General features: G+C 35.6%; 1 protein-coding gene across 2 annotated transcripts in view; it reads left to right on the top strand.

The window, feature by feature from the left end:
- FAM162A (family with sequence similarity 162 member A) overlaps nt 1–25,656 on the top strand; it is a 40,036-nt gene extending 14,380 nt beyond the window's left edge. For both annotated transcript variants that reach the window (XM_074214650.1, XM_074214649.1), the window contains exons 2-5: nt 3,287–3,418; nt 6,874–6,982; nt 21,186–21,294; nt 25,376–25,656. In XM_074214650.1, the coding sequence (XP_074070751.1) occupies nt 3,287–3,418; nt 6,874–6,982; nt 21,186–21,294; nt 25,376–25,474 (449 nt within the window). In that variant the 3' untranslated portion in view covers nt 25,475–25,656. The remainder of the gene's footprint in view (nt 1–3,286; nt 3,419–6,873; nt 6,983–21,185; nt 21,295–25,375) is intronic.
- The last annotated feature ends 1,387 nt before the right edge of the window (nt 25,657–27,043 follow it).

The following is a 27,043-nucleotide window of genomic DNA, read 5'->3' on the forward strand; positions in this document are numbered from 1 at the left end:
GGGCAGCTAGGTGGCACAGTGGATAGAGCGCTGACCCTGGAATCAGGAATGCCTGAGTTCAAATTCGGCCTCAGACACTTAATAATTACCTAGCCATGTAATCTTGGGCAAGTCACTTAACCCCATTGCCATAAATAAATAAACAAATAAATAAATAGAGTTATTACTTAACTAATATAATTTAGTTTAGAAAACACATGAAAAGATGTGGTAGGAGGGGAATTTAATAAGGTGAAATAAGTTTCTTAGATTAAATATTTGTGTTCAAATTTAGTGACGGGAGGCACTGGATGTTTTCAGTCAGTGGAATGACTTGTCATAACTGCTTTAGAAGAATTGTTTAGATAATTATGAGAAGGATGGTTGGGTTATATTCATTTAACCAAATTCAAATTTGTCTGAAAATCAATTAGTTCTGAAAAGGCAACTGAAGATTTTAAAAACAGCATTCCTGGATCCAGTAGATATTTTTATACATGATAAAACTGTCTTTGTGACTGAGCATAGAGCTGATAGCTTTTCTGCTTTGGTTCATTTGTCCTAGAATAAGCACTGGCTTCCATTCTTGGCAGGAGGTAAGTTGTTACATTTTTGAAGTTAATAGGTATGCTCACTGGAAATCAGCTACTGTAGCCTCTTGTATTCTGATTTTTAACAATAACATATATTCATATAGCCTTGTAAGGTTTCTTTACAACAATCCTGTTAAGCAGGTCATATGAAAACAGGTGACACACAACCTGCTTTGACCTCATTTCATGTCCTCCTGACTCAGATCCTGTAGTGATTTTTATGAGAGAGCGCCTAAGACACAATCCATTCTTGTTGCTATCTTGGCTCTGCCCCCTGTAGTGATTTTTGCTAAATAATGCTCTCTCATTCAAAAAGGAAAATAAATTAGTAAAGAGGCTATACTTTCAGAACAAAGGATGAGATGAAATATAAAGATAATTTTCTTGCTATCTTTTCACATTTATTTTAACCTTCACCTGTCTTCTCTCTTCCACTCTAAGTATAACCTACCTATCTGTAGACATCATTCATCCAATATTAACTTGGTTTAAAACCCCTGACAGCTGTGAAGAGGGTTCTGAATTTGGAATCAGGAAATTTGATTTCTTCTATTGGCTCTGATTCCTAAGAACTGTGAACAGAGGTATGGTAAATCCAGTAACCTTTGAACTTTAGTTTTTCCTCGTTGGTAAAACTCAAGTTATTAAATGGGGAGTTTGAAGCTATTGATATTAAACAAAAACACTTGTGAAAATTGTGATCAATAATAGGTTTATGTTTTAGGAAGATCTATTTGGCAGCCATGTTGGAGTGGGGAGAGGAAAGGCAGGAAGATCAGATGGGAGATTATTTCAATCTAGGCAAAGAGATTGAAAGTAGGAAATGAATGTTCAAGTGTAAAATAGAATCAACAAGACATAACAAATGGTGAGATAAGAGACATGAAGAAGTGTCATTGAGGTAATTATAGCAATTGCTACAGAAATCAGAGAAAAGATTTCTGGGGAGTCTCAGAAATTTTTGGGAAAACAAATAGGAAAGATGAATTTCAGGGGGGTAGAATGAATAGGCCTGCGTCGGGGGAAAACAAGTATAGATAGATTTAAGGACTAAATTTCATTCAAAAGGTGAACCTTGATTTGGGTTGTGAAGATTCATTAAGAGGTTGAAAGAGGTTAAAGGAAGAGCAGGAGCAGAAGAAAGGAACAAAAAAGGCATAAGGGACAACAAGGAGACTGGACTGATTACAGTAAAGTTAGGGATAAGTAAGAAGAAAGACCCTTGAATGCCATTCAGGCTGATGAAGTCTCACTGCTCCAGCAGTTAGAAAGTCCTTGTACATAAATAGGAGTGTTTTAGATTTTAATCTAGTAGCAGTGTGCAGGATGGGTTTGAATAGAAAAAGATTAGAGACAGAAAACTAGTCAGAAGTCTACAGTTTGTAAGGTAACAGAGTTGTAGACCTGGGTGATTTGGAGGAGTAAGTGGTCTCCTCAAATATAACTACTATCAGTTAGTTGGTGATTGATTTAAATAAAATCATTTGTAGTAAGAGATTTGAGTATATGGTTTTATTTTAACCCACAATGCATGTCTTATCTGGGACTTGTTGAAAAGGCAACATTTTAAAACTAAAGGACCATCAGATTTTCCTTTCTTATATTCCAGCACTGTACACACCCTTTCTGAATTACACCAGGACAAGGATTGTAAATATTATTTCCTTTTGGAAAAGTTACAGAACCTCTGTCCTGATTCTAGAAAGTGAAAGCAAACATCATAGGTACCATAATGCAAATAGCTATAAATTTTAACATTTTAATTAGGTTTGTAAATTATTACAGCAGTAATGTTGTAATTGAGAAGCAACGTTATGCCGTCCGAAACCAATATTATGTTGGTTTGTTTTTCTTAACTCTTCTTATATAAGAAAGACTATCTTGGGTTAACCAAGAAGTCTTTAACTTCCACCAGCTATTAAAGAGTCTTTTGAAACCTATGTCTTTTGGCTGCTGCTGGGAGTCTTTAGGATTTTTAGGTCCTTGGTCTAGAGATGAGTCTTATGGAATAATTTTTTTCCAAGAAAGAGCAGTTTAATGGGAAATAATAGTAGCATATAAACAATGGGATAAATAGCACAACAGTAAACATAAATATAATAGAAATTGAACTGCTAATCATGTTAATTATTAAAATTCTTCACTCAGAATCATACAAATGAATCCATCAATGACAATAGATTATGGTTGGTACCTGTTTTAGGCTTAGTTGTGATTATGTGGGTGCACGGCTATGTGAACTTCTAAAAGGAAAGGAGTGCAGTAAAGCAAGGCTTTAATTCACAGCATAAATATGGATAATTTTCTTGGTCAAAATTGAGCCAAGATAGTCTTTCTACTTTTTCCTTCATGGTCACCCAGAAAGAACAAACCCCAGTACTTAGCCTAGTTTATTGCTAGTTAAAAGAGTTAGGTCTAAAAGGAGATTCCAGCTTCCAGAAATCCTGCCTCTTTGGTACTTTTAGTCATACTACTTCACTGGTAGTTGTAAATTGTTAGCATATGTCATTGTCAGAGATATCAAAGAACTGAGGATATCTTCTAAAATAAGGTGAGATCATTCATTGGGGAACAAATGTGATATAAAAACATTTGATTATATTTTATGTACTCATTTTTTTAAACTAAGCAAAACATGTAACATTGTAAATGGGATATGTGATCTATAGGAATTTTTTCTCAATTCTCTGAAATATTTCTTCTTCTTTTCCCAGGAAACTGTCTGAGATTATATGAAAGAGAAGTTTTCCCTTCTCTCAGGCTAGCTAGAAAAGGAGATTTGAAGATAATGAAAGGATTTTGTTCAAAACCACCTGAAAGTTCCAAAGCACCATCTCAGGCTTCAGGTAAAGTTAGATTAAGCTATATTGGTAATGTAAATTTTGTTCTCCTTTAATTCAGTACTGTACAAACTGCAGATTTCTGGCTAGTTTTTTTTGTCTTCTTAATCTTTTTCTATTGAAACTCATCCTGCACACTGCTGCTAGATTAAAATCTAAAACATTCCTATCTATGCACAAGGGGACTGCTGGAGCAGTGAGACCTCCTCAGCCTAACTGGGATTCAAGGACCTTTCTGTCTTACTTATCTCTAACTTTATTGTAATCAGTCCTGTCTCCTTGTTGTCCCTTATGTCTTCTTTGTTCCTTTCTTCAGCTCCTGCTCTTCCTGTCAGCTCTTTAAACCTCTTACTGAATCTTCACAACCCAAATCAAGGTTCACCTTTGGAATGAAATTTAGTCCTTAAATCTATCTATACCTGTTCCCCACACACACACTCCAGGCCTATTCACTCTAACCCCCTGAAATCCATCTTTCCTGTTTGTTTTCCAAAAATTCTCTGAGGACTCCCCAGCAACTTTTTCTCTGACCCCTGTAGCATTTGCTATAATTGACAATTTCTTTCTTGAAAATTTTTTCATAATGACTTTTTATGGCATTAAATTAATCTAGCTTTCCTGTTTCCATATCAACTCTTCTTTCCTTTGCCATCAAATTCCCCTCCTGGGGAATTTGCTAAAATGTAGTCCTTAATTCTCTTTTTTTAAAAATTTCTTTGAGGAATTCTTATTATCTTATTCTTTAATTGTTCCTTATAACTTAAATTAATGACTTCCAAAACTTTATCTCCCAAGCCCTGACTTCTCAGAGCTCAAATTTTAAGACTCAAGATAACTTCCATTTTTATATGTAATTTCAGTGAATTCATCTAAACACAAATATGCTCTCACATTTTTTGAGGTTTTTTGTTCTCTGAATTTCAGTAACATTTATAGTAATAACCATGTAATATGATTAATGTGGAAATATATTTAACATGATTATGCATGTATAACCTTTATCAGATTGCTTGCTCTCTTGGGGGGGGGGAAGCAAAAGGAGGGAGGGAGAAAATTTTTTTTTAAAATGAATGTTGAGGGGCGGTTAGGTGGCATAGTGTATAAAGCACCGGCCCTGGAGTCAGGAGTACCTAGGTTCAAATCCAGTCTCAGACACTAAATGAATGAATGAATGAATAAATAAATAAGATGAATGTTGAAAACATTGGGAAAATATTAAGAATAAAATTGGAAAATTGGAAAAATATTAAGAATTTAAAAAAGAACCACATAATAATAAAACTCCATACCACTCTGATGTTAGGAGGAGGAGGAGGAGGAGGAGTATATCACAGAGTGTTGTGAGTTCTACCCCTACTTTGGGCACATTGCGAGTTGTGAAACTTTGATAATTTCTCAAATCCCCCAAGAAGCTATGACTAGAAATTGTCAATTAATGGCTTATCTCTCCTGGCAGAAAGACTCCTTCCACAGAGACTCCTCTGTGGCAATGAAATCCTAGGTCTGGCCCATATAGAACTCTTCATCAATGCCTGTGGAACGAAATTGAATTCTATGTCACAGCATGAAGCATATTTGCTTCCAAACCTATACCATTGGTTTCATCTTGAATGCCTTCCTCATCATCTTTATCAGTTCATATTTTAGGACCTGAAGTGTAAGTTCATGTAGGGACAACTATTTCCATGAAATTTTCCATTACCCTCCTAGCCTGAAGTGATTTCTGCTTCCTATGAACTCCTTTAATTTTTGAATCATGTTGTTTTGTGACATTGTATTATTTGTTTTAACTTTTAAGTATACGCATACATAACTTACCTTTCCACCAAGACTATTAGCTCCTTCAAGAGAGAAGGGACTATATCTTGTGTTTCCCTGCATAGTGTCTCTTATATATCTGTGCATACAGCAGGAGACTATTAAATTTTTGTTTAATGAATTATCTATCAGGCATTTTTCTCTTAATCTAAATTTAATTGTCACAGACCAATTTTCCCTTCACCACAACACACTGACTCTGCATCATTTGAAGACATTGGAAACAATCCATGAGTATTTAATAAGGGTTTGCTATGTACAGACAAAATATCTTTGACCTTAAGCTGTTCAGTACAAATCATTGTGTTTTCATGTCAAGATGGTCCTAGATAATTCTCTTAGCTCTATTTGAAAAAAGACAAAACACAGCTAGAAGAAACAAACCAGTAATTCAAAATGGGAAGGCCTTTAGCCAGAGATTGTCTCTTACTTTACAGAGGATTCATTCTAGAAAGAAACTACATGAATATTCCCAATGGAGACATGTCTTTCTCTGGAATTTGGAGTTCACTGGCAAAGGGTACATTTTTTGTCTTGGGGGAGGTATAAGAATAAAAAGGGGAAAAAAGACGTTACATGATAACTTTATCATACATTGAAAAGGAACAATCAAGTTGTACCCAATAGTTTTTCAGTTTCTTATGTACTCATCTCTTTTTCTATACTTTGTTATGAAAATGCTTATTTTTTCCCTTAAATTTATAATAAAAGTATTTAATTTAAAATGAAAAAAGAAAAAACTGTAGTAGAACAGTTAGATTATTCAGAGGAAGAGAGAAGCTATAGTATAAGAGCACAATGAAAATAAATCTTTTTATTTTATTTTATTTTTTTTATTTATTTATTTATTTTTTAGTAAGGCAAATGGAGTTAAGTGGCTTGTCCTAGGCCACACAGCTAGGTAATTCTTAAGTGTCTGAGACTGGATTTGAACACAGGTCCTCCTGAATCCAGGGCCAGTACTTTAGCTACTGTGTCACCTAGCTGCCCCTAAAAATAAATATCTAATAAAGAAGTATAATACTAAAAAAAAAGAAGAAGAAGAAGTGAATCCAGTATAAAACCTCATGAAAGGGGTGATCAATTTTTTTAAGGATTTTTTTCTCTAAATCCTGAAATATCGAGATGTCTCATGGAAGTAGGCACTGAATAAATTTAGAATATATAAAAGGAAATACTCTTAACACAACAAGGGACAAACCTTTTTTAAAATTTTATTTATTTAAGGCAATGGGGTTAAGAGTGACTTGCACAAGGCAATTATTAAGTGTCTGAGGCCAGATTTGAACTCAGGTCCTCCTGACTCCAAGGCCAGTGCTCTGTCCACGTACCTCCTGGCTGCCCTCAGTGGCAAATTTAAAAAAGCTTTTTAATCACTGGAAGCAGTTCAGCCCAACAATAAATGAGAAGTTTAGGTAACCTTTCCACAAAATATTATTTATTGTCTCTGTCAGAGAAAACACAAGTTTTCATTAAGCAGAGAAATTCTCTAATTGGAATCATGCAAAAATTTACCCATTACATGGAGAATTTTAAAAACTATGTGATGAGACTACACTGCAGCTTCAATAAGAATGACACACATCTAATAATGAGAGCCTTAAACTCAAATAATGTGAGGTTTTTTACTTGTTTTTCCACAGATTTGTATAAAACTAGAGTGCCATTACATAAGCCCACTCCCTGGGAAAAGAAGCTAATCGTTTGGTCAGGCCGTTTCAAAAGAGAAGAGGATATCCCAGAGACAATTTCGTGAGTGCTGAACCCAGAACTGTAAGAAGGTGGTGGATAGAACTCATAACCCCACTCTCTGTGTTTCTTCCTACATAGTGTACATGGTCTCCTTCATGTTATCCATTTGAATGTAGTCTCATGGTAGAATTGGAGTTCTGGTATTTTCATTTCCCTTTCTTCTGTCAACTTTCTCTGTTCTTTCCCTTTCCCAATCTCTTGTTCTCATCCCTAGTGAGTCCTAATATTAACAGTTCCCATTTCTTTAGGGCTTTACAGTTTATAAGGCACATTTCTCATAATGACCTTATGAAGCAAATAGTGCAAATATTATTTACCCTATTTTATATCTGAGGAAATGGAGGCTCAGTGAAATTATGGTACATTATCATCAAGTCAGTTTCTTTTGTTTGCCAAGACATTGATGAATTATTTGGTTCTGTGGAAAGGATCACTGGGAGGGAGAAGACCTGAGTTCTAGCCTCCTCATGCCATTCATTTGATGTGTAATTTTGTATAAATCTGCTCCAAGCCCAGAAAGGTGGTTTCTTTGTTTTAAAAACAAATAGACCTTTCACATATATGGCACTTCACATTTTTTTGATATATTTTCACATTGTCTTATATGACTCACAACTCTGAAATAGGTAAAGGAAATATTAGTTTCATTTTATAGACAATAAAACAGGTTCACTGAACTTAACTGACTTTCAAATCAGATGGAAGAGGTTTTTTTGGTGGAGCTAAGACTAACCTGGAATTTTAAACTCCCAAGTTTCACATTTTTTTCCTGTGATGTTGCCTTTCATCAGAATCATATAAAAGGAAAGGAACTTTGAGATATTCTAATCCATGTCATTTTAAAGATGAAGAAACCACCTCTCTGAAAACATGATTTGTTTGTTACATTGTCAGAGTTCTTCATCCTTTCAAAGTTTGGTTTGGTTTTTCCCCCCAATGTTGTACTCATACAAATAGTTTTTCTGGTTTTGTTCACTTCACTCTGCATCATTTCATACTGTTCAAGATTATTTCAAATTGTTTTGTTGCTTTTTTGGTACAGTATTATTCCATTATATCTACATACCATAATTTGTTTGGCCATTCTCTATCTGAGGCAATCTAAGGCACACCCTTTAGATTCAAGTTTTTTGCCCTTCTTCCTTCCTTCTTTTTAATCCTGCCTTATTCTCTGATGTTTATCTTCCTTCACTGTAAATTTGATATACATCTATACCAAGTTGTGTTTTTGTTTAATTCTTCTTTGACTATTTCAGATAAGGATGAATTTCATCTGAAGACTCTTTCCCCATTCCTTCCTCCATGTTTCTGTACTCCTGCTCTCATGCACCTCACTATGAGAAACAGCAAGTCTCACATCCTTGTATATTTTTCTTAATACCCCTTCTCTTTTACATATCTAAATCCTCAGAACAGAAAAAACACCTTCCCTCCTCTTCTCCTTCCCCCGTCTCCCCATTTTTTCTTATTTAACTCTCTTTGTATTCTTTGAAGGTTCTAGGGGCTTAATCAACATTCAGTTCCTTCTGATTTATATAAATTTACCTTTTTAGGTTTTTCTGAATACTTGTATTTCTATTTCAGAGTTCCTACTCTTCTGATCTTTTCATCAGATATGCTTGAAAATTCTGTATTACATTATAGTACAGTAATACATTATATACAGTAGTAATACATAATCAGTAGGATTATATTTAATTTATGGGGTAAGTTGTTCTAGGTTGTAAACCTGTTATCTTTTGCCTTTTTGAATATTGTTTCCAAGATGTCCTTTTAATTTTAGTAGAAGTGATAATTTCTTCATACTTGAACTGCTTCTTTCTGGTACTTATATTTTGTTTTCCTTTGATGTGGGAGCTCTAGATTTTGGTCTTAACATTCCTGGGACTTTTCTTTTTGCAATTCCTTTTAGGAGGTGGTCTTTGTATCTTTCCTTTCCTTTCTGATTGTAATGGATCTTGGCAGTTTTAATATATGATTTCTTGAAATATAATAGCCAAACTTAAAAAAAAAAAAGGGAATCCATTGATTTTTTAAAATTTTATTTAAGGCAATGGGGTTAAGTGATTTGCCCACGGTCACACAGGTGGGCAATTATTTAGTGTTTGAGGCCAGATTTGAGCGCAGGTCCTCTTGACTCCAGGACCAGTGCTATCTACTGCACCACCGAACTGCCCCAAAATCCCTTGATTATTAAATGATTTCCCCTTGACCTGTATTCCAGATCAATTGTTTTTTATATCATATTGTTTACCTTTTCTAATTTTTTCAATCTTTTATTATTGTCAAATTTTTCTATTTCATGGAGACATTGATTTCTGTTTTGGTCTAATCTTGAATACAGTTTATTACTCTCTTTTTGGATTTATTTTATTTCCATTTCTTTCCTCCCAGAATTTTTTTTAATCTCTTGCTTCATTTCCTCTAATCATACTTTCTTTAAAAAATCCATTTTTTCCTTCTGAATGTCTATTTGCAATCACAGAACTTACTCTTCTTTTGAAGTTTTTCTAAATCTACCAAAAGAAATTTATATTGTTGCATGTTTTCTTTCATTTACTCATCTCTCCTTCAGTTCCTGAATTATACCTTTATGCCATAATTGTACCCCTTACTATTCTTTTGACTGTTGTGGTCATCTCTCCATGCATCTCAGTCTGGGTCACTTGAGTTCTTTTGCTAGCTTCTACTTCCTGGATTCAGCTTCCACCGAGGTTCAATGTGTTGAAACTTTAGCTCTCTATGCCTTCTGAGAACAGAGTACTAAAGACCTTAGAACCCTCTTGGATTGGGGATTACTGGTTTTAGTGTCATCATGCCACTCTGGTCATTGTCACATCCTTTATCTTCTAAAGTCTCCATCCTGGCGCTTTCTGGCTACCTTGGGGCTTTCTTGGAAGCACTCTTGTTGCTGTTTCAGGATAACAGAACCTTGAAGGCAACACATGTCTCTGACTCATCTCTAGCTTAGAGTGATGCTGGCTTTGCTGGTATCCTCTTTGGTTTTAGCTAGTTTTTTGTGCATTTCTGGGATAGAAGTTACTAGTTTCTAATGGAATTCTTGATCAGTCTGTGAGTTTGTTGAATATAAATTTGTGGGAACTGGGTAGTCAACCTTCATTCAGGCAGCCATCTTGATTGGGAAACATTAAACTTTTTTTTCATATAAATTTATTTATTATTCCAACTACATACAAAGGTAGTTTTCAACATTTTAAAACATTGACTTCCACATTTTTCTCCCCCTTCCCCCCCTTGACAGTTAGTAATCTGATATAGGTTATATAATTATGTTAAACATATTTCCATATTAGTCAGAAACATTAAACTTTTTAATTTTCATGAAGCCTAGCACAGTTCTAAGCAGGGACATAGTATTGTTTCTAAATATTTGTTGATTTGCAATCTCCCTTTTATAAAATAATAGAGGGGCACATAGGTAGCAAAGTGGAGTCAGAAGACTCTGGAGTTAGAAGAACTTCAACTGGAGTTAGAAGAACTTCAACTGGAGTTAGAAGAAGTTCAAATTAGGCCTCTACTTACTTTCAGTCTTTTATTATTGTGACCTAGGGCAAGTACCTTAATCTAATCCCACTGCCCCACAACAGCAACAAAAAATAAACAAATAAAATAATGGTGCTATATTGATTAGGGAATGGCTATACAAATTGAGTTACATAAATATAATGGAATATCACTGCACTATAAAAAACAAACATAATTATCTGTAATCAGAAAAAACTTAGAAGCCTTCCTAATAAGATCAAGGGTGAAACAAAGATTCCCATTATCATCACTATTATTCAGTATTGTAAAAATTGGGGGGTTTTTTTTAGGGTTTGTTTTTTTTTGCAAGGCAAATGAGGTTAAGTGGCTTGCCAAAGGCCACACAGCTATGTAATTATTAAGTGTCTGAGACCGGATTTGAACCCAGGTACTCCTGACTCCAAGGCCAGTGCTTTATCCACTGTGCTGCCTAGCCGCCCCTAAAAATGTTAACTTCAGAAAGAAAAGAAAAAAAGAAATTGAAGGAATTAGAATAGTCCCTGAGAAAACAAAATTAACACTCTTTTGTTTGTTTGTTTGTTTTAGTTTTTGCAAGGCAATGGGGTTAAGTGGCTTGCCCAAGGCCACACAAAGTGTCTGAGGCCCACCCCAAAATTAACACTCTTTGCAGATATGACTGTATACTTAGAGAATCAGCTTAAAACTACTTGAAATAATTAACATCTTTAGCATCATCACAGAATATAAAAGAAATCCACATAAATATCATCATTACTAAATATTGACAACAAGAGATAGAGAAATTCCATTTAAAATAATTATAGATAGGGGCTGCTAGGCAGCACAGTGGATAGAGCACAGACCCTGGAGTCAGGAGTATCTGAGTTCAAATACAGCCTCAGACACTTAATAATTACCTAGCTGTGTGACCTTGGGCAAGTCATTTAACCCCGATTGCCTTGCAAAAACCTAAAAAAACCCATATGAACTTATAATTATAGATAATATTAATGTATTTAGGAATCTAATTGCCAAGACAAACCAGAAACTATATGAACACAATTACAAAATACTTTTCAAACAAAGTCTTATCTAAAAATTGGAAAAATATTAATTATTCATAGAGTAGACCAAGCTGATATAATAAAAATGGCAGTTCTACCTAAATTTATTTATTCAGTGTCATACCAATTAAACTACCAAAACATTAATTTATAGAGCTAAAAATTATTAACAAAATTCATCTTGAAGAACAAAAAGTCAAGAATATCACACAATTAATGGGGAAAAAAATTCAAAGAAAGGTGACCTTGCCATATTATAAAGCAGCAATTATCAAAACAATTTGGTGCTGGCTAAGAAATAAGAGGGGTGGATCAGTGGAATAGATTTGCTACACAAGACATAGTAGTAAATGACTTCAGTAATTCATTGATAAATCCAAAGACTCCATCTTTTGAGAAAAGAATTCAGTATTTGACAAAAACTACTGAGAAAACTGGAAAATAGTTTAGCAGAAACTAGGCATAGACAAGTATCTTACACTAAGATCTAAATCAGTTACATGATTCAGGCATAAAGGATGAATACTATTAGCAAATTAGAAGAGCATGAAATAGTTTGTTTACCTGTTAGATCTATGAAGGGAAGAACTTATAACCAAACTAGATAAAGAACATTATTTAATGCAAAATGGATACTTGTGATTACATTAAACTTAAAATTTTTGCACAAGCAAAACCAAAGCAACCAAGAAAAGAAGAAACAATTTTTACAGCGTTTCTGATAAAAGCCTTATTTCTCAAATATAAAGAGAACTGAGTCAAATTTATATTAATACAAGTCATTCCCCAACTGATAAATGGTCAAAGGATATATAAACAGGCAGTCTAACTATAGTAATAAAAAATGCTCTAAATCACAATGATTAGAGAAATTCAGTTTAGACATGTGATACTCTCATACCTATCAGATTTACTAATATGACAGAAAAGAAAAATGATAAATATTGAAGAAGATATGGAAAAATAGGGACACTAAGCAGTTAGTGGAGCAGTAAACTGATTCAACAATTCTGGAGAACAATTTGAAATTCTATCCAAGGGGCAATCAAACAGAGCAAATCCTTTGATCCATCAATACACCTACTAAGTCTATATTCTAAAGACATCATAAAAAAGGGAAAAGGACCTACATGTACCAAAATATTTATAGCAGCTCTTTTTGTGGTGGCAAAGAATTGAACATTGATGAAATTCCTCAATTGAGGAATGACTGAACAAGTTGTGGTATGTGAAATGTAATGGAATTTTATTGTTCTATAAGAAAAGATGAATAGGCAGATTTTAGGAAAACCTGGAAAGACATCAACTGATGCTGAGTGAAGGGAGCAGAACCGAGAAAACATTGTGCACACCAATAGCAAAATTGTACAATGGTCAAATATGACTGACTTAGTTCTTCTCTGTAGTACATTAATCGAAAACAATTCGAAAAGCACTTATGACAGAAAAATGCTATCTACATAGAAAGAACAATGGAGTTTGAATACAGATCTAAGCATACTTTGGGGGGTTGTGGCTTTTCTCTTTTGTTCTGTTTCTTCTTTATCAACATGACTAATGTGGGAAAATGTTTACATGCTTGCATATGTATAACCTATAATCAGATTGCTTATGACTTCTGGGGGCAGTGAGAGAGAGAGACAGACAGACAGACAGACAAAACCTTTTAAAACATTTTACAAAAAATAAATGTTGAAAACTATCTTTACAGGTAGTTGGAAAAAATAAAATACTATTTACAAAAAAGAGAAATATAAAGAATTCAGAGAATGGGGAAGATTTTTCAAATAATGCAAAAGTAGTAAAGTAAGCAGAGTTAGAAAAATAACATACATAATGACTGTGACCTAATTATAAACATAGAACCTATTTCAGATTACTTTCTGTCAGGGGGAGGGGGAGAGGGAGGAAAGGAGAAAAATTGTAAAACTAAAAAGATTGTTAAAAACTACTGTTGCATGTAGTGGGAAAAAACAAATAAATGAAATATTTAAAGAAAAAAAGAAGGATTGGACTAAGACCACAATATAAATGGAAAAAATACAATTAAACTGAATTGTGTAATTGTATTGACTAGGCTTGACCCCATAGAAGAACTGAGAAAATGCTTCTCCCACCTTTTATTGGAGATGTGGGTATAGAGTATTGCATATATTGTCAGACCAGATGAGTGTGTTGAATTAATTTTACTCAACTTTTAAAATAATTCTTTTTTATTTGAAAAGAAATCTTTGACACAAGGGGAAGGCTCAATGGATTGTGACTGGGGTGGGGGGAGGAAGATAAACTCAGAAATGAATGTTATTTAAAAACAAATCCATCAAATATAACAAAAACAAAAAACCTCAAAAAACAAAAACCCTAAATAAAATCAGGGCATTTTCCTATATCAGATTTTTAGTTTGGAGAAATCTATGGATCCCTCTTCTGAATAATGTTTTTAAATTCATAAAATACACAAGATTACAAAAGAAACCAAAGCTTCATGAAGTTTATTGTCTCTCCAGAAATCTATCCACAGATTTTTGTACCTTTGGTTAAGAGCCCCCTGGACTGAATTATTTAGAAAATCCATTCGGTTCTAAATCATGCATAAATAGAGTGGGCTTAGTCCTTGGGGTTTTCTAATGCGCTTTGTTTAGATTTCAACATTCTCTGAGATTTTCTGACTACATTTTATGTAGATGGATACTAAATGCATCAATTATTAAGTGTCTGAGGCCAAGGCTGGATTTGAACTCAGGCCCTCCTGACTCCAGAGCCAGTGCTCTAGCCACTGCCCAGCTGCCCCCTAAATGCATCTTATATCAGATTTTACCTGTTTGCCCAGCAAAAAAGTCTAAGTACCTTTGTTTGGCATTCTCTAATCCTTTTTTCACATGACCAGATTCACCTCCTAGAACCTATTTCCATAAATAATTTTTCCCTTTTTCTCTTGTGAGCAATTAAGTGATCTCTGCTTTATGGTGTTGCCAAACTGTGCCCTTTTTGATAAATAATATACCACATTTTGCCAGAAAATTAGTGCTCTTTGAATCTTGTTTTTTTCTCAAATGTGATGGGGAAAAAAAACCAATGTTTTTCCTCCACAGGAACATATTTTGTGACCCACATACAGGCACTAAGAAACTGATCCATTCTCACAGCTATTGATGCTTGTTTCTGGAAGAAAGAGCTCTGTTCATTGCCAAAAATATCACAAAAATGTCTGAAATTTTCACTTTTAGGCAACCAGCACTCTCCAAAGTTGGAAACATCATCTGATTCTTGTCCAGGTTGTGTCTCTAGCTTGCTTAGAAAAGAGAAACATGAATATCGTAAGTGTAAAGAAACCATACTTGTTCTTTATTTCTTTCTTTTTAAAAATTATTTTTTTGAGTTTTTAAAAATTTTGCATTCCAAATTCTCTTGCCTCTCCTTCTACCCATTGAAAAGGCAAGCAGTATATTAACTACATGTGAAGTCATGCAAAACATATTTCTATATTAGCCATATCATCAAAAAAAAAGGCAAGAAAGTTACACTTCAGTTTGTACTTGGAGTTCATCAATCCTCTTTGGAAGTGGATAACCAAGATGGTGGCATGAAGGCAGCATTCCTGGAACTCCTACCCTCCAAACTCCAAAAAAACCAAACAAATGAGAACTCTAGCCAAAATTTAGAGGGGCAGAACACACAGAAAGACTGAGTGATAAATTTTCCCAGCTCAAGATAACTTAGAAGTTCCACGGGAAAGGTGTGATTTACCAGGACCTGGGGTTGGGAAAAAAAGCCCCAGTACAGCCCAGCCCAGCCCAGAGATCACCAGCAACAGCTTGAAGGGGTGATGAGAGAACTCTGCTCCACCAGTATGAGTGTGGGGTGAGGAGCACCGGCTGCAGAATCTGCAGCAAGAATCTGGAGAAACCAGCCTGCACCCTCAGAGATGGTAAGGGAAGTCTGTAGAGATTTCTCTGCTCTCCCTGGGGTAGAACTGCTGTTTGCCCACACTTAGTATGGGCCTCCATACTAAGTAACCAAGCTGGATCCCTCCTTATAGCCCTAGGGCAGAGGGAAGTATGGGGGCCATCTACATATCAAAGCACAGGCTAGAGAGCATAAGACCTTGGAGGAATGAAGCTCCCAGTGGGGTGTCCCAAAAAATAACCCCAAACCCTTAGAAGTGCTGTAAATTAGTCATGGGCCAAGAAAATGAGTAAAGAACAGAAAAAGAAGAATCTAACCATAGAAAATTAATTTAGTCCCATGGAAGATCAAAACACATACTCAGATGATAACAAAATTTAAGCTGCCATATCCAAAGCCTCCAAGAGAAATCGAAAATGGGCTCAGACTATGGATGAGCTCAAAAAAGACTTTGAAAAGTAATTAAGGGAGGTTGAGGAGAAATGTGGAGGAAAAATTGAGAGGAGAAATGAGAGCGATCCAGAAAAATCATGAAAACCAAATCTAAAGCTTGGCGAAAGATATACAAAAAAATACTGAAGAAAAGAATATGTTAAAAACCAGTTTAGGCCTAATGGAAAAAGCAAAACAAAAGGCAAATGAGAACAATGCCTTAAAAAGCAGAATTGGCCAGCTGGAAAAGGAGATAAAAAAGCTCTCTGAAGAAAATAATTCCTTCAAATGCAGAATGGAACTCCCTTAAAGGAAGCCAATGACTGCAAGAAATCAGGAAGAAATAAAACTCTTCCAAAAAAGCCCAAAATTAGAAGAAAATGTGAAATATCTCACTGGAAAAACAACCGACCTCAAAAACAGATCCAGAAGAAATAATTTGAAATTTATTGAGCTACCTGAAAGCCCTGACCAGGAGAAGAGCCTAGACTTCATTTTTCAAGAAATAATGCAGCAGAATTACCCTGAGATCCTAGAAGCTGAGGGTAAAATAGAAATCGAGAGAATTCACTGCTCACCCCCTGAAAGAGATTCCAAAAGAAAAACTTCCAGGAATATTATAGCCAAATTCCAAAACTCCCAAATCAAAGAGAAATTTCTAAAAACTGCCAGCAACAAACAGTCCATCTTTTTTCCCTGGAAGAGGACGTTCAGTTTTTCTGGGTAGTTGATTCTCAGTTGCATTCCACGTTCTTTTGTCTTCTGGAATATTATATTCCAAGCCCTCTTTGCCTTTAACATAGTTGCTGCTAAGTCCTATGTGATCCTGACTTCAGCTCCACCATATTTGAATTGTGCCCTTCTGGCTGCTTGTAATATTTTTTCTTTGACTTGGTAGTTCTGGAACTTGGCTATAATATTCCTGGGGATTTTTGTGGGGGATCTCTTTCCAGGGGAGATCAGTGGATTCTCTCCATTTCTGTTTTGCCCTCTGCTTCTAGGATAGCTGGGCAATTTTCCTGTGGGAATTCTTTAAAAATGATGTCAAGGCTCTTTCCTGATCATGACTTTCAGGTATTCCAATAATTTTTAAATTATCTTTCCTGAATCTGTTTTCCAGATCAGTTATTTTTCAATGAGATGTTTCCCATTTTCTTCTAATTTTTCATTCTTTTGGTTTTGAAGTAGTGTCTTGATTTCTCGTAAAGTCAGCAGAATCCTTTAGTTGCATTCTACTTCTGAAGGATTTGTTTTCCTCAGAGAGCTTTCTTATCTCTTTTTCCATCTGGCTAATTCTGCTTTTTAAAACATTCTTCTCCTCAATAACTTTTTGAACTGTTTTATCTATTTGACCTATGCTGGTTTTTAACATGCAATTTTCTTAAGCATTTTTTTGGATCTCCTTGACTAAGCTGCTGACTTCTTTTTCTTGTTTTTCCTGCACCTCTCCTTTCTTTTCCCAATTTTTCTTTCTATCTCCCTCACTTGATTTTCAAAATCTTTTTTTTGAGCTCTGTTCATAGCCTGAACCCAGTTTACATTTTTTTGGAGTCTTTAGAAGTAGGAGCTTAGTCTTCCTCATCTTCAGATTGAGTATATTGATTCTTCTTGGGATCATAAACAATGTAATTTCTCAATGGTGTTCCTCTTTTTTCTTTGCTTACTCATTTCCCCAGCCTGTGCCTGGTATTGGAGTACTTCCTGAGCTTTTGAGTATTATTGGGACACATACACACACACACACACACACACACACACACACACACACACACACAATGATCTCAGTATGTGAAGCTCTGTCTTCCCTCCTGGTCTGTGAATGACCACAAGCGCACCCCTCTGCCAGGGGGCTGAGGTGGAGGGGTCCTGCTGTTCTATTGGGGGCCTAGACTGCTATCAGGATCTGAATGTGGTCAGAGCCCCAGAGTCCTGTTCCAGGTACAGAGGACAGACCTCGGAAGTCTCTGTCCACTCCCCTACCTAGGCTGAGTACTCAAGGCTCAGTTGCCTGGGGTTTCCCCTTTACTGGCTGTTTCTGGTTCCTGGATCTGGGCTACAGTGGCCAAGGTGCTCGCTGAGTACCCTGAGGGATGGGTTTCATGTACTGGCTCTGGCAAAGTGCACCCCCCCCCCCCCACCGCTGATCTTCCAAGTTCTGCCCAGTGCTCCCTGGAGTATAGGGCAGGAAACTGCCCTCACTGCCATGAGCTATGGCTCCCAGGTGCCCTGGAGCTGCTTCCAGGAGGGTAAAGTTCCTTCACTCTGGCAGGCTGCCCCCTAACCCCATTGGAGCAGAGCCTTTCCTCTATTTTCCAGGTTACCTTGGGCTGTAGAATTGCCTCACTGGATCCCTCTGTGGGTTCTGTCTCTCAAAAATTTAGAGTCCTTATTTTATGAGTTTTGAGAGAGAGCACCTAAGAGAGGGTCTTTTCCTGTCACCATCTTGGCTCCATCCTTTCTCTCTATTCTTGAGATTTCTCATCTTCTTGGTGGGGAGGGGGTTTATGTTTATTCTTATATTTACTCTTATCACATTCAATCTATGTCAATATATGGCATGGAAACAATGTAGAGACTATCAGACAGCCTTCAGTGGGGGGGGGATTGTAGAATTCAGAGCCTTGCAAAAAATGATGCATACATATTACTATTGTATATAATTGGAAAACAAATTGTTAAAATATAAGTGGATAATCTTGGATCATTGTTGTCAATCAAAGATCTCCTAGTTGAATTCATTTCAGTTTGCATCTCTTCATATAGATCTAAGTTTCTCTGAAACCACTCCCCTTGTATTGTTTTATAACAATGATATACCACAGTTCAGCCATTCCCAACTTATCAAACATGACCTCAAGTTTCCAATTCTTATGACCTCAAGTTTCCAATTCTTATCACCACAAAGAAAAAAGAGCTGCTATTAATGTTTTTTGCTTGATTTTATAGCCCTTTGGGCCCAGTTCTGAATTGTTCTCTAGAATGATTGGATTAGTTCCCAGCTCCACCAGCCGTTCATTACTATACCATTTTCCCCACATCTCCTCTAGCATTTGTCATTTTTGATTGGTGGTATCTTAGAGTTGTTTTAATGTACATTTTTCTAATCAATAGTAATTTGGAGCATTTTTTTCATGTGACTATGTATAGCATTGGTTTATTCTGAAAACTGCCTAATTATGTCCCTTGACCATTTATCAATTGGGGAATGACTCTTATTTTTATAAATTTGACCCAGTTCCCTACATATTTCAGAAATGAGGTCTTTATCAGAGAAACTTGCTCAAAATTTTTTTGATATTGTCTATGGTATTTTGGCAAAATGTAGTTTCTCTGATTATCTTTTTTGATTAGTTTTATTTTTGCTTTTGTTTTATATGATCATGATTAATATCCCTGCCTTTTTTAAAACTCCAGGTGAAGCATAATAGATATCATTCCAGTCTTTAACTTTTTCTGTGTATGCATGTCTTTGTTTCAAGTTTTTTTCTTGAAATACTATACTGTTATACTTTAGTTTCTAATCTGCTAGTCTGCTATGTGTTTTTACATTCACATTCACAGTTATGATTACTGTGTATTTCCCTCCTGCCTGGTTTCATTTGTTTATCCTTCTTTCTCTTTACCCTAAGAGAAAATACTTATTAGGATAAACCATCTTATAGTTAAACTAGTTTTGGTTTTTGAACCAGTGAGCAGATCATTCTAAATAATAGCCAGGTCTCATTTGTCTAAGCCAATTGTTCAAGGTAGATGTTGGTCCAGTGGGAAGAATAATAGACTCCAGAAGACCTGGTTTTCAGTCTTGACTTTGACACTTAAAACAGCCAAGGGACAATAGTTACTTAACCTCAATGGAGCTCACCTTCTTCTTTTATAAAATGAGGAAAATAAATGCCTATGCACTTACAAGAAGACGTAGTTTCAAATGTATTTAAAGAACGTTGTAAATATAAGTGCTTCCTTTTAGACTGGGATCATACAGTATTGATGTTTTGTATTGTGGGTGGAGTTATATTGAAATGTTTTGCTTTCTCTAAATGTTCTCTAAATTGTTTATATAGTCACATTTGAGTCTCTTGGAAAGAATTGAACCAATACCTAGATTCTTACCCAAATCCATCATGAATTTATCCAAGATTATGGAAAAGTTCCTTACCTTTACTAATCTTAATTTCCTTACCTGCTCTTTTTCTATAATTTTATTTTGACATTTCTCCTATGACAGCCAGAATATCATAGCATAGCATTAACTGGAGGACATTCATTGGTCAGTGGGTAGAAGTTGCTTGTGTATTTGCTGCCAAATAACTGACCACAGACTTACCCATAATTCTGGCATCATTGGATACAAATCCATATTTAGGCAAGTCCAAAATATGCACACATGCCATCTTGCAGAAATAAACTATAGATTAAAGACATTTCTCTTTGTTGTTTTATCGATATTTCTATATAGTTACTGAATATCCTGCTTATTTATATAACTGGAAAATAAATGGAGGCCCCTTAACCTTATTCTCCTTATTGGAACTGGTTTTTTTGCTCCCCACAATGTCAGAGATGTCATTTTGTGGAAAAGAAGAGACAGGAAAATCACCATTTGTGGAAATTATAGGAAGGAAGATTTCAACTTAATAGTGGGAAGAGCTTTCTAGCTTTAAGAGCAGTCTAAAAATGGAATGAGCAATGAACTCCCCATCATTGGAAGTATTCAGTGAAACTGAGAAGCTAGTTACCTGAAATGTGGCATAGGTGATTTGTCCATTAGGAAGGGGGTTAGATTATATACTAAAATCTCTTCCAACTCTAGATGCCATGATTTTTTTACTTAATTAGAATGGTCTTTTGTATTGAAATACCAACTAAAAGTTATATGTAGGTGAACTTTAAAAGAAAAGGCAGCAATGGTGTGATGGATTAAATGCTGGTTCTGAGGTCAAAGGACTTGGCTTCAGTTCCCTCTTCTTTAACTTCATGTGTGACATTTGGCCTGTCTGTCTCTGAATATGTTAACCTTATTTGTAAAATAAGAGGGTTTAAGATTTCTTCAGCTCAGAATTTAATAGAATGTTTTGTAAGGCAAAAAGCTTTTCCTTTATTGGAGATGTTCAAGGGTAGGCTGCATAGCCACCTATCAGGGATGCCATAAAAAGTATTAATATTTTAAATAAAGAGTTGGGACTTGAGGTCCCTTTTAGGTCTGGGGGTTTCTAGGATTCTCTGATATAAAATGGCCTGACATGTTTCCTGGTGCAAGTTAAATTAAATTAAATGACCTGATCTTATTTTGTTAGTTTTGAGATGCTTGATGCTGCCAAGAACAGGGTTCGGGTGAAGATCAGCTACATGATGATTGCCCTGACTATATTGGGATGCATAATTATGGTTTTTCAGGGAAAACAGGTAAGTGTAGATTTTCCTCTGCATCTTCTTATTTTCTCTGATGACTTGTGGAACAAAATGGATCTATCTTGTAGTAGTCACAGGCAAAGATGACTCAGTTTTCCATCAGTCAGAGTTCTGACCCCCAGCAGGATTTGGACATGGGAGAGATTCTAGAGCTAAAGTTTATGATCTTGTTCCTTCCTCATTCCTGAATGTGCTTAGTGACATCTGAAGGTTCAGACCTCCAAGGATACCAAGACATATACATCTCCCATCACCTAAATTTTCTTAACTTTAGAGGTGATGAATAAATATGCAGAGTAGTAGTTAACAAAACGATAACTAATTGAATTTGCTTTTTTATGACTCATTTCTGCCCAGCATGGGAGAGAACTGCAGTACAAAACAATAACTAATTGAATTTGCTTTTTTTTTTATGACTCATTTCTGCCCAGCATGGGAGAGAACTGCAGTGCTATTCTTTTGGAAATTTAGAACTATGAGCTCAGTCTACTCTAGGATTATATGTAATTTCAGCTAGGGTTTCCCAAACTGTTATGTTAAACTATAAGGGGGTTATTAATGTTTTAAAATTAATAAATACTTTAAATTTTATTGGTTTTATTTTCAGTAAATATAAATATTATCCACATAAAAAAGCTATTTGGGATCCTCAGTAATTTTAAATTACATAAAGGAGTTGGGGTCATGAGTCCAGAAAGTTTAAGAACTGTTGTTCTAATGTGTTGACTTAAATTATATAATTACATTAAGAGAGAGATATATATATATAAATGGTTTTTCATTGTGAAACTATCTTAAATGGCATTTTTTCCCCTAAAATTTGTCATTAATATTTTATTACCTCTTGGGCTCCACATTAGCATTTATTAACTTCATTAAATATTCACTGATATAGTTCAATTCATTTTTCTCTGGCTATATGCTTCATTTTTCCAATTTGGTCTAATATAGTGGTTAGAAGACAAGTATTTTGTAAACTTATAAAAAAGAGAGTTATTAACATTTCATCACTTAAAGAAGGTGGTCAAAATCCTTAAGGAGATACTTTCAGCTGAACACAGGTAAAGTTTTGTAAAATTAAAGTCTTTTTTTCTTTTTCATATTTTTATCTTTAGTACTTTGCACACTGCAAATAAGTTAACTTTCATCACCTCAGCTGAAAAATTCCAAACTTGTTTAGTTGACTTTCTAAATAATTTAACTTCATGCAGGAAAAGAAATAGCTTAATTAACTTTAAATTATTTCAATACCTCCAAGTTCTTTCCTGGTATTATTTACATGCATGTAGGTTTTTACTGAGCAGATAGAGGGCACAGTGTATACAGTGTTGGGCCAGGAATCAGGAAGACAAATCTGGCCTCAACCATTTAAAAAGCTAGGTGACCCTGAGCAAGTCACTTAACTTGCTTTGTCACAGTTTCTTCATCTATAAAAATGAGTTGAAGAAAATGGCTTTTATTGAGTTGTAATCAGTGTTTTTTTTTAAACATATAGCACTTCCTATATACATACTGCCACATACTCCTAAAGTGACAAACTTTAGAAGTCTTAAGTTCTGTTGTGTTCAGTTAATATGATCTTTCCCCATATGTGGTATTTTGGAGATAGTTTCCATTTTTCACTATTATAAATAGTACTGTTGTGAATAACTTGATTTGGAACTCTTCCCCTTATTTTTGGTTTTCTTGTGGAATTTTCCCAAAATTACAAAATAAAAAATCATTAACAGTTTTGTGGTGTTTAAAACAAATTACTAAATTTCTTTCCCAAAAGACTCCAAACATTTTGCAATCCTACCAAAACAGTGTTTAAGTGGCCTTCTCATTCCCCACAGATCTGTCATCAATTGTTTTGAGCCTTTTGAAATAATTTTCCCTCAGTAGTATTTTTAGAACCAAACCTTTTGTGTCTTCAGGCATATTAATTCTTAATTATTTTGGAATCTATAATTTTGCCAGCATGGGTATTCCCTCCTCCAACAAATATCTTAACTTTTCTGTAATGTACTAGTGGTCTTTGAGTGTGGTTATGGCTAAAACATTCATCAACCTGCAAATAGGTCCTCCAAATTTAGTTAAACTAGAGCTTGTACATGGTTTATATATGTATCAGTGATTATACATTTTATCCCTCCCCTAGAGCTCTCTAGAACCTTTAAGAGGGTTGGATAGTATCTAGCTAGACTCTGCCACACAAGTCCTCACTAATTATATTCCTTTGACTTTGAAGGTCTAAGCATCCCAGTTTCATTTAAATCAGATTAACTTTCATAAAGAAATATTTACTTCAAGGGGCGGCTAGGTGGCGCAGTGCATAAAGCACCAGCCCTGGAGTCAGGAGTACATGGGTTCAAATCCAGTCTCAGACATTTAATAATTACCTAGCTGTGTGGCCTTGGGCAAGCCACTTAACCCCATTTGCCTCGCAAAAAAAATAAAAAGAAAGGAAGAAGAAAAAGAAATATTTACTTCAGAGGTACATCAAGAACAAATATCCTCCCTGGGAAGGGAAGTTTAACTCATTTTCTGTGTAGTGTTGTCCTTCCAAGTTCCAGGTCTAAAGCCCTTCTGGGCTTGCACCCCAGATCCTGGTTTTGTGCATGGTGTCTGTGCTGATGGGTAAACAAGACCTCATCCATGGACACCTCTGGAACAAGAGTAAATGGCTGCACCAGTCTGATAGTTTAAAAAACTCAGCTTGTCTAGGCTACATGGCCAATGGAACAAGACTGTTCCTACCCACAACATGGGATATCTTCTTCCAGAAGGTCCCTGGAATCTCCCATAAGGGCAGTTCCATCTTAGGTAGTCAGGGCATACCTCAAAGCTGAAGTACAGAAATTTGAGTAAAACAGGGAAAGAATAAGAAATAACACTCCTGGGCAGCTAGGTGGCGCAGTGGATAAAGCAGTGGCCCTGGGGTCAGGAGTACCTGGGTTCAAATCCGATCTCAGACACTAATAATTACCTAGCTGTGTGGCCTTGGGCAAGCCACTTTAACCCCATTTGCCTTGCAAAAACCTAAAAAAAAAAAAAACCCAACTCTTTTCCTTTGAAAACCTAGGAGAGTTTAGTCTAAAAAATGGTAGAAGGAGGAAGCAGATTTTAACATGATAGATTATTATGGGGATTAATGAAGAAGTTCATCCAATCAACTTGATGAGCTTATAGAGGTCCCAGAATTTGGGGTATATTTGATTAGCACTTCCCTAATACCCACTGGTTACTTGTTAAGAAATCAGGTGGTGGCAATCTGGCTGGATTTTGATGCTTTGAGCAGTTCAAGAGGTTTTCTAAGGCTTAATTTTATCCCACAGAAAATGCAGATGAAAGGTTTGTTTGCCTTTTAGAAGAAATCCAGCTTACAGGAAGCATTGTGAGTTTGGGAAGGATTTTGTAGGAACCTGTTTGAGAGGTAGGACCTCATTAAAATGTCAGGGTTTTGTCCCATTAGTTCTTTCAAAGGAAAGTATCTTGAGCTCTTCATGTGTTTTCTATATTTCTGCATGGATTTTCATGAGTTCTTGTGCAGGTTGAGTAGGAAGTGTGTGAAATAAAGAGAAACATTCCCTCTATGCTGATCTGTGGAAGGAAGCAGCAGATTGGTATATACTAGTACTGATGTTAGCCATACAAAAGCATCATGGCCCCATATGGTGAAATGTGAGCATCATGAGTGGGAGGTTTCCATTCTCTTTGCTACTAACTCTGGAGAATATTTTGGTGAATTAGTTTGATGGTAGGATGCAAGCTGGGATCTTGATATCAATAAGAGGAAAATGGGAAGGTGATGGGGCAATTGTCCATTGATTTATTAGTTGAGAATCTGGTGTCTGTAATAAGAATGAAGTTGAGAGTCAAAAAAACAGCAAAAATTAGAAAAGAGAAAAAATGACTCAGGATTCAGAGAAAGAAGGTGGGAATGTTCTGTTATGCCTAGTGGATTAGCCACTAGCTTTAGGATCCATTTGGAGAAAATAGAAAAAATATGAAGGGCAATGGCTTGGGTGAAATTTTTAGGTAGGCCTGGTCACGGTGTGGAATGATTGAAGCCTTCTGTTTTGTTTCCCTCTAGGCTGTCAAAAGACATGAGACTCTGACAAGCCTGAATTTAGAAAAGAAAGCTCGTTTGAGAAGAGAAGCGGAAGAAGCCCTGGAGTCCAAAACAGATTAGAATAACAGACATGAAGTGTTTAGATGGGTATTTAAAACTCAGCAAGAATAGGCTGGCATGCACATACATGCCTGCCTCCCTGGCAGAGGATATGGTGTGGGGAAACTTACATAAAATGTGACTTGTATCAATGCCCTTTTGCTGTGTACTTTTAACAGCATCAATAAACTATCTCAGCACAACACCTTGCCTAGTTTTTCCCGATTGTTCAGTTTTAACTAAACACAACTCTTGGTCATTTGAAAAACAATAAAATTGTAATTTAGCTCAGATGGTCATTGTTTAGAGTTCTGGGGGATTTTTCATTTACTTCGACACTACTAAAGCGTTTCAAGGGCACAAGTATTTTTCTTTCACATCCTGTAAAAATATTTTCTTACAGCTTAAATGAAAAATCTATGTAGCTCACTCTGTGAAAGTACCACTTTTCTATATACTCAGCCACACAGCCAGAATAAACTAGATGAGGCCCAGCTGAGGGTCCTGTCATGAAAGTAAAGATAAAATTTCACAATTCACTTAGCTATTTTGCACAATCGTGGCATTGCATGCCACCTAAGCACAAGAAGTGTTATCTGCCTTGTACCCAAGGTACTTAAGGATCCTAGAAATTAAAGTAGGGAAAAGGCCAGCAGGAAAAGCAGAACCTTAGCCTTGTGGTCATGTGTCACCAGAATTTGCAGAGACCTAATTTTCAGTGACCAATTCCCACTCAACATCATCTTTTGGAGAGTCTGCCACAGAGATAGCTGTGTACTTTAATTTTCTTAGGATCATCACTATGTAGGAGCTCTCTCTGTCACTTCCTGAGTACAGAAGGACATAGCTAGTAGACAGGCTCCAAGGAAAGAATGGTTGAAACCAAGTCTTTCTAATGGTAAGTTGCAGCTTATTCCCCCCTCCTTTGTAATTTCCAGGACTATCAAATAGCTTGGGTAGAAGGCACATAAATTTCAAGGGCTTAAGTTGCATGCCTGACTCTTCTCTGTTTTCCTGTGCAAAAAACAAATCAGTTAAAAAATAAAAATAAATACATAAATCAGTTGTGAAATATTTTCCTAATTCCTTTCTGGTTTAAATAGATGATTTAACAGAAGTTTTGCACCCTTCCTTACTCTTTTTTTTTAATTTTATTTAAGACAATGGGATTAAATGATTTGCCCAAGGTCACCCAGGCAACAATTAAGTGTCTGAAGCCAGATTTAAACAGGTACAATTATCTACATATGGTTTTTATTTGCTATTTATTCTAATATGCTTCCTGAATATTAATAAAACTCACTTTTTCCTCACAAAGATTAAAACTGAAATTTTGTATTACTATTTTAGAACTGATAGATATTTTGTTAAGATAACATCTGATACTTTAGTAGCATCATAGGTAAATGTTCGTTTTGTACATGTGATTTGACTTTGATTTCTTGCTATACTAAATATGAAAATTATTTTACTTTTGTCACTCAACTTTTACTGGCCCTACTTACATATATTTACAGATCAGAATTTTGCAGACTTAAAAATAAGAAAATATTTCTTGATAGAAGACTACCATTTAAAGTTCTTGAATAA

The sequence above is a fragment of the Macrotis lagotis genome, chromosome 1 (assembly GCF_037893015.1).
Source record: "Macrotis lagotis isolate mMagLag1 chromosome 1, bilby.v1.9.chrom.fasta, whole genome shotgun sequence".
NCBI lineage: Eukaryota > Metazoa > Chordata > Mammalia > Peramelemorphia > Peramelidae > Macrotis > Macrotis lagotis.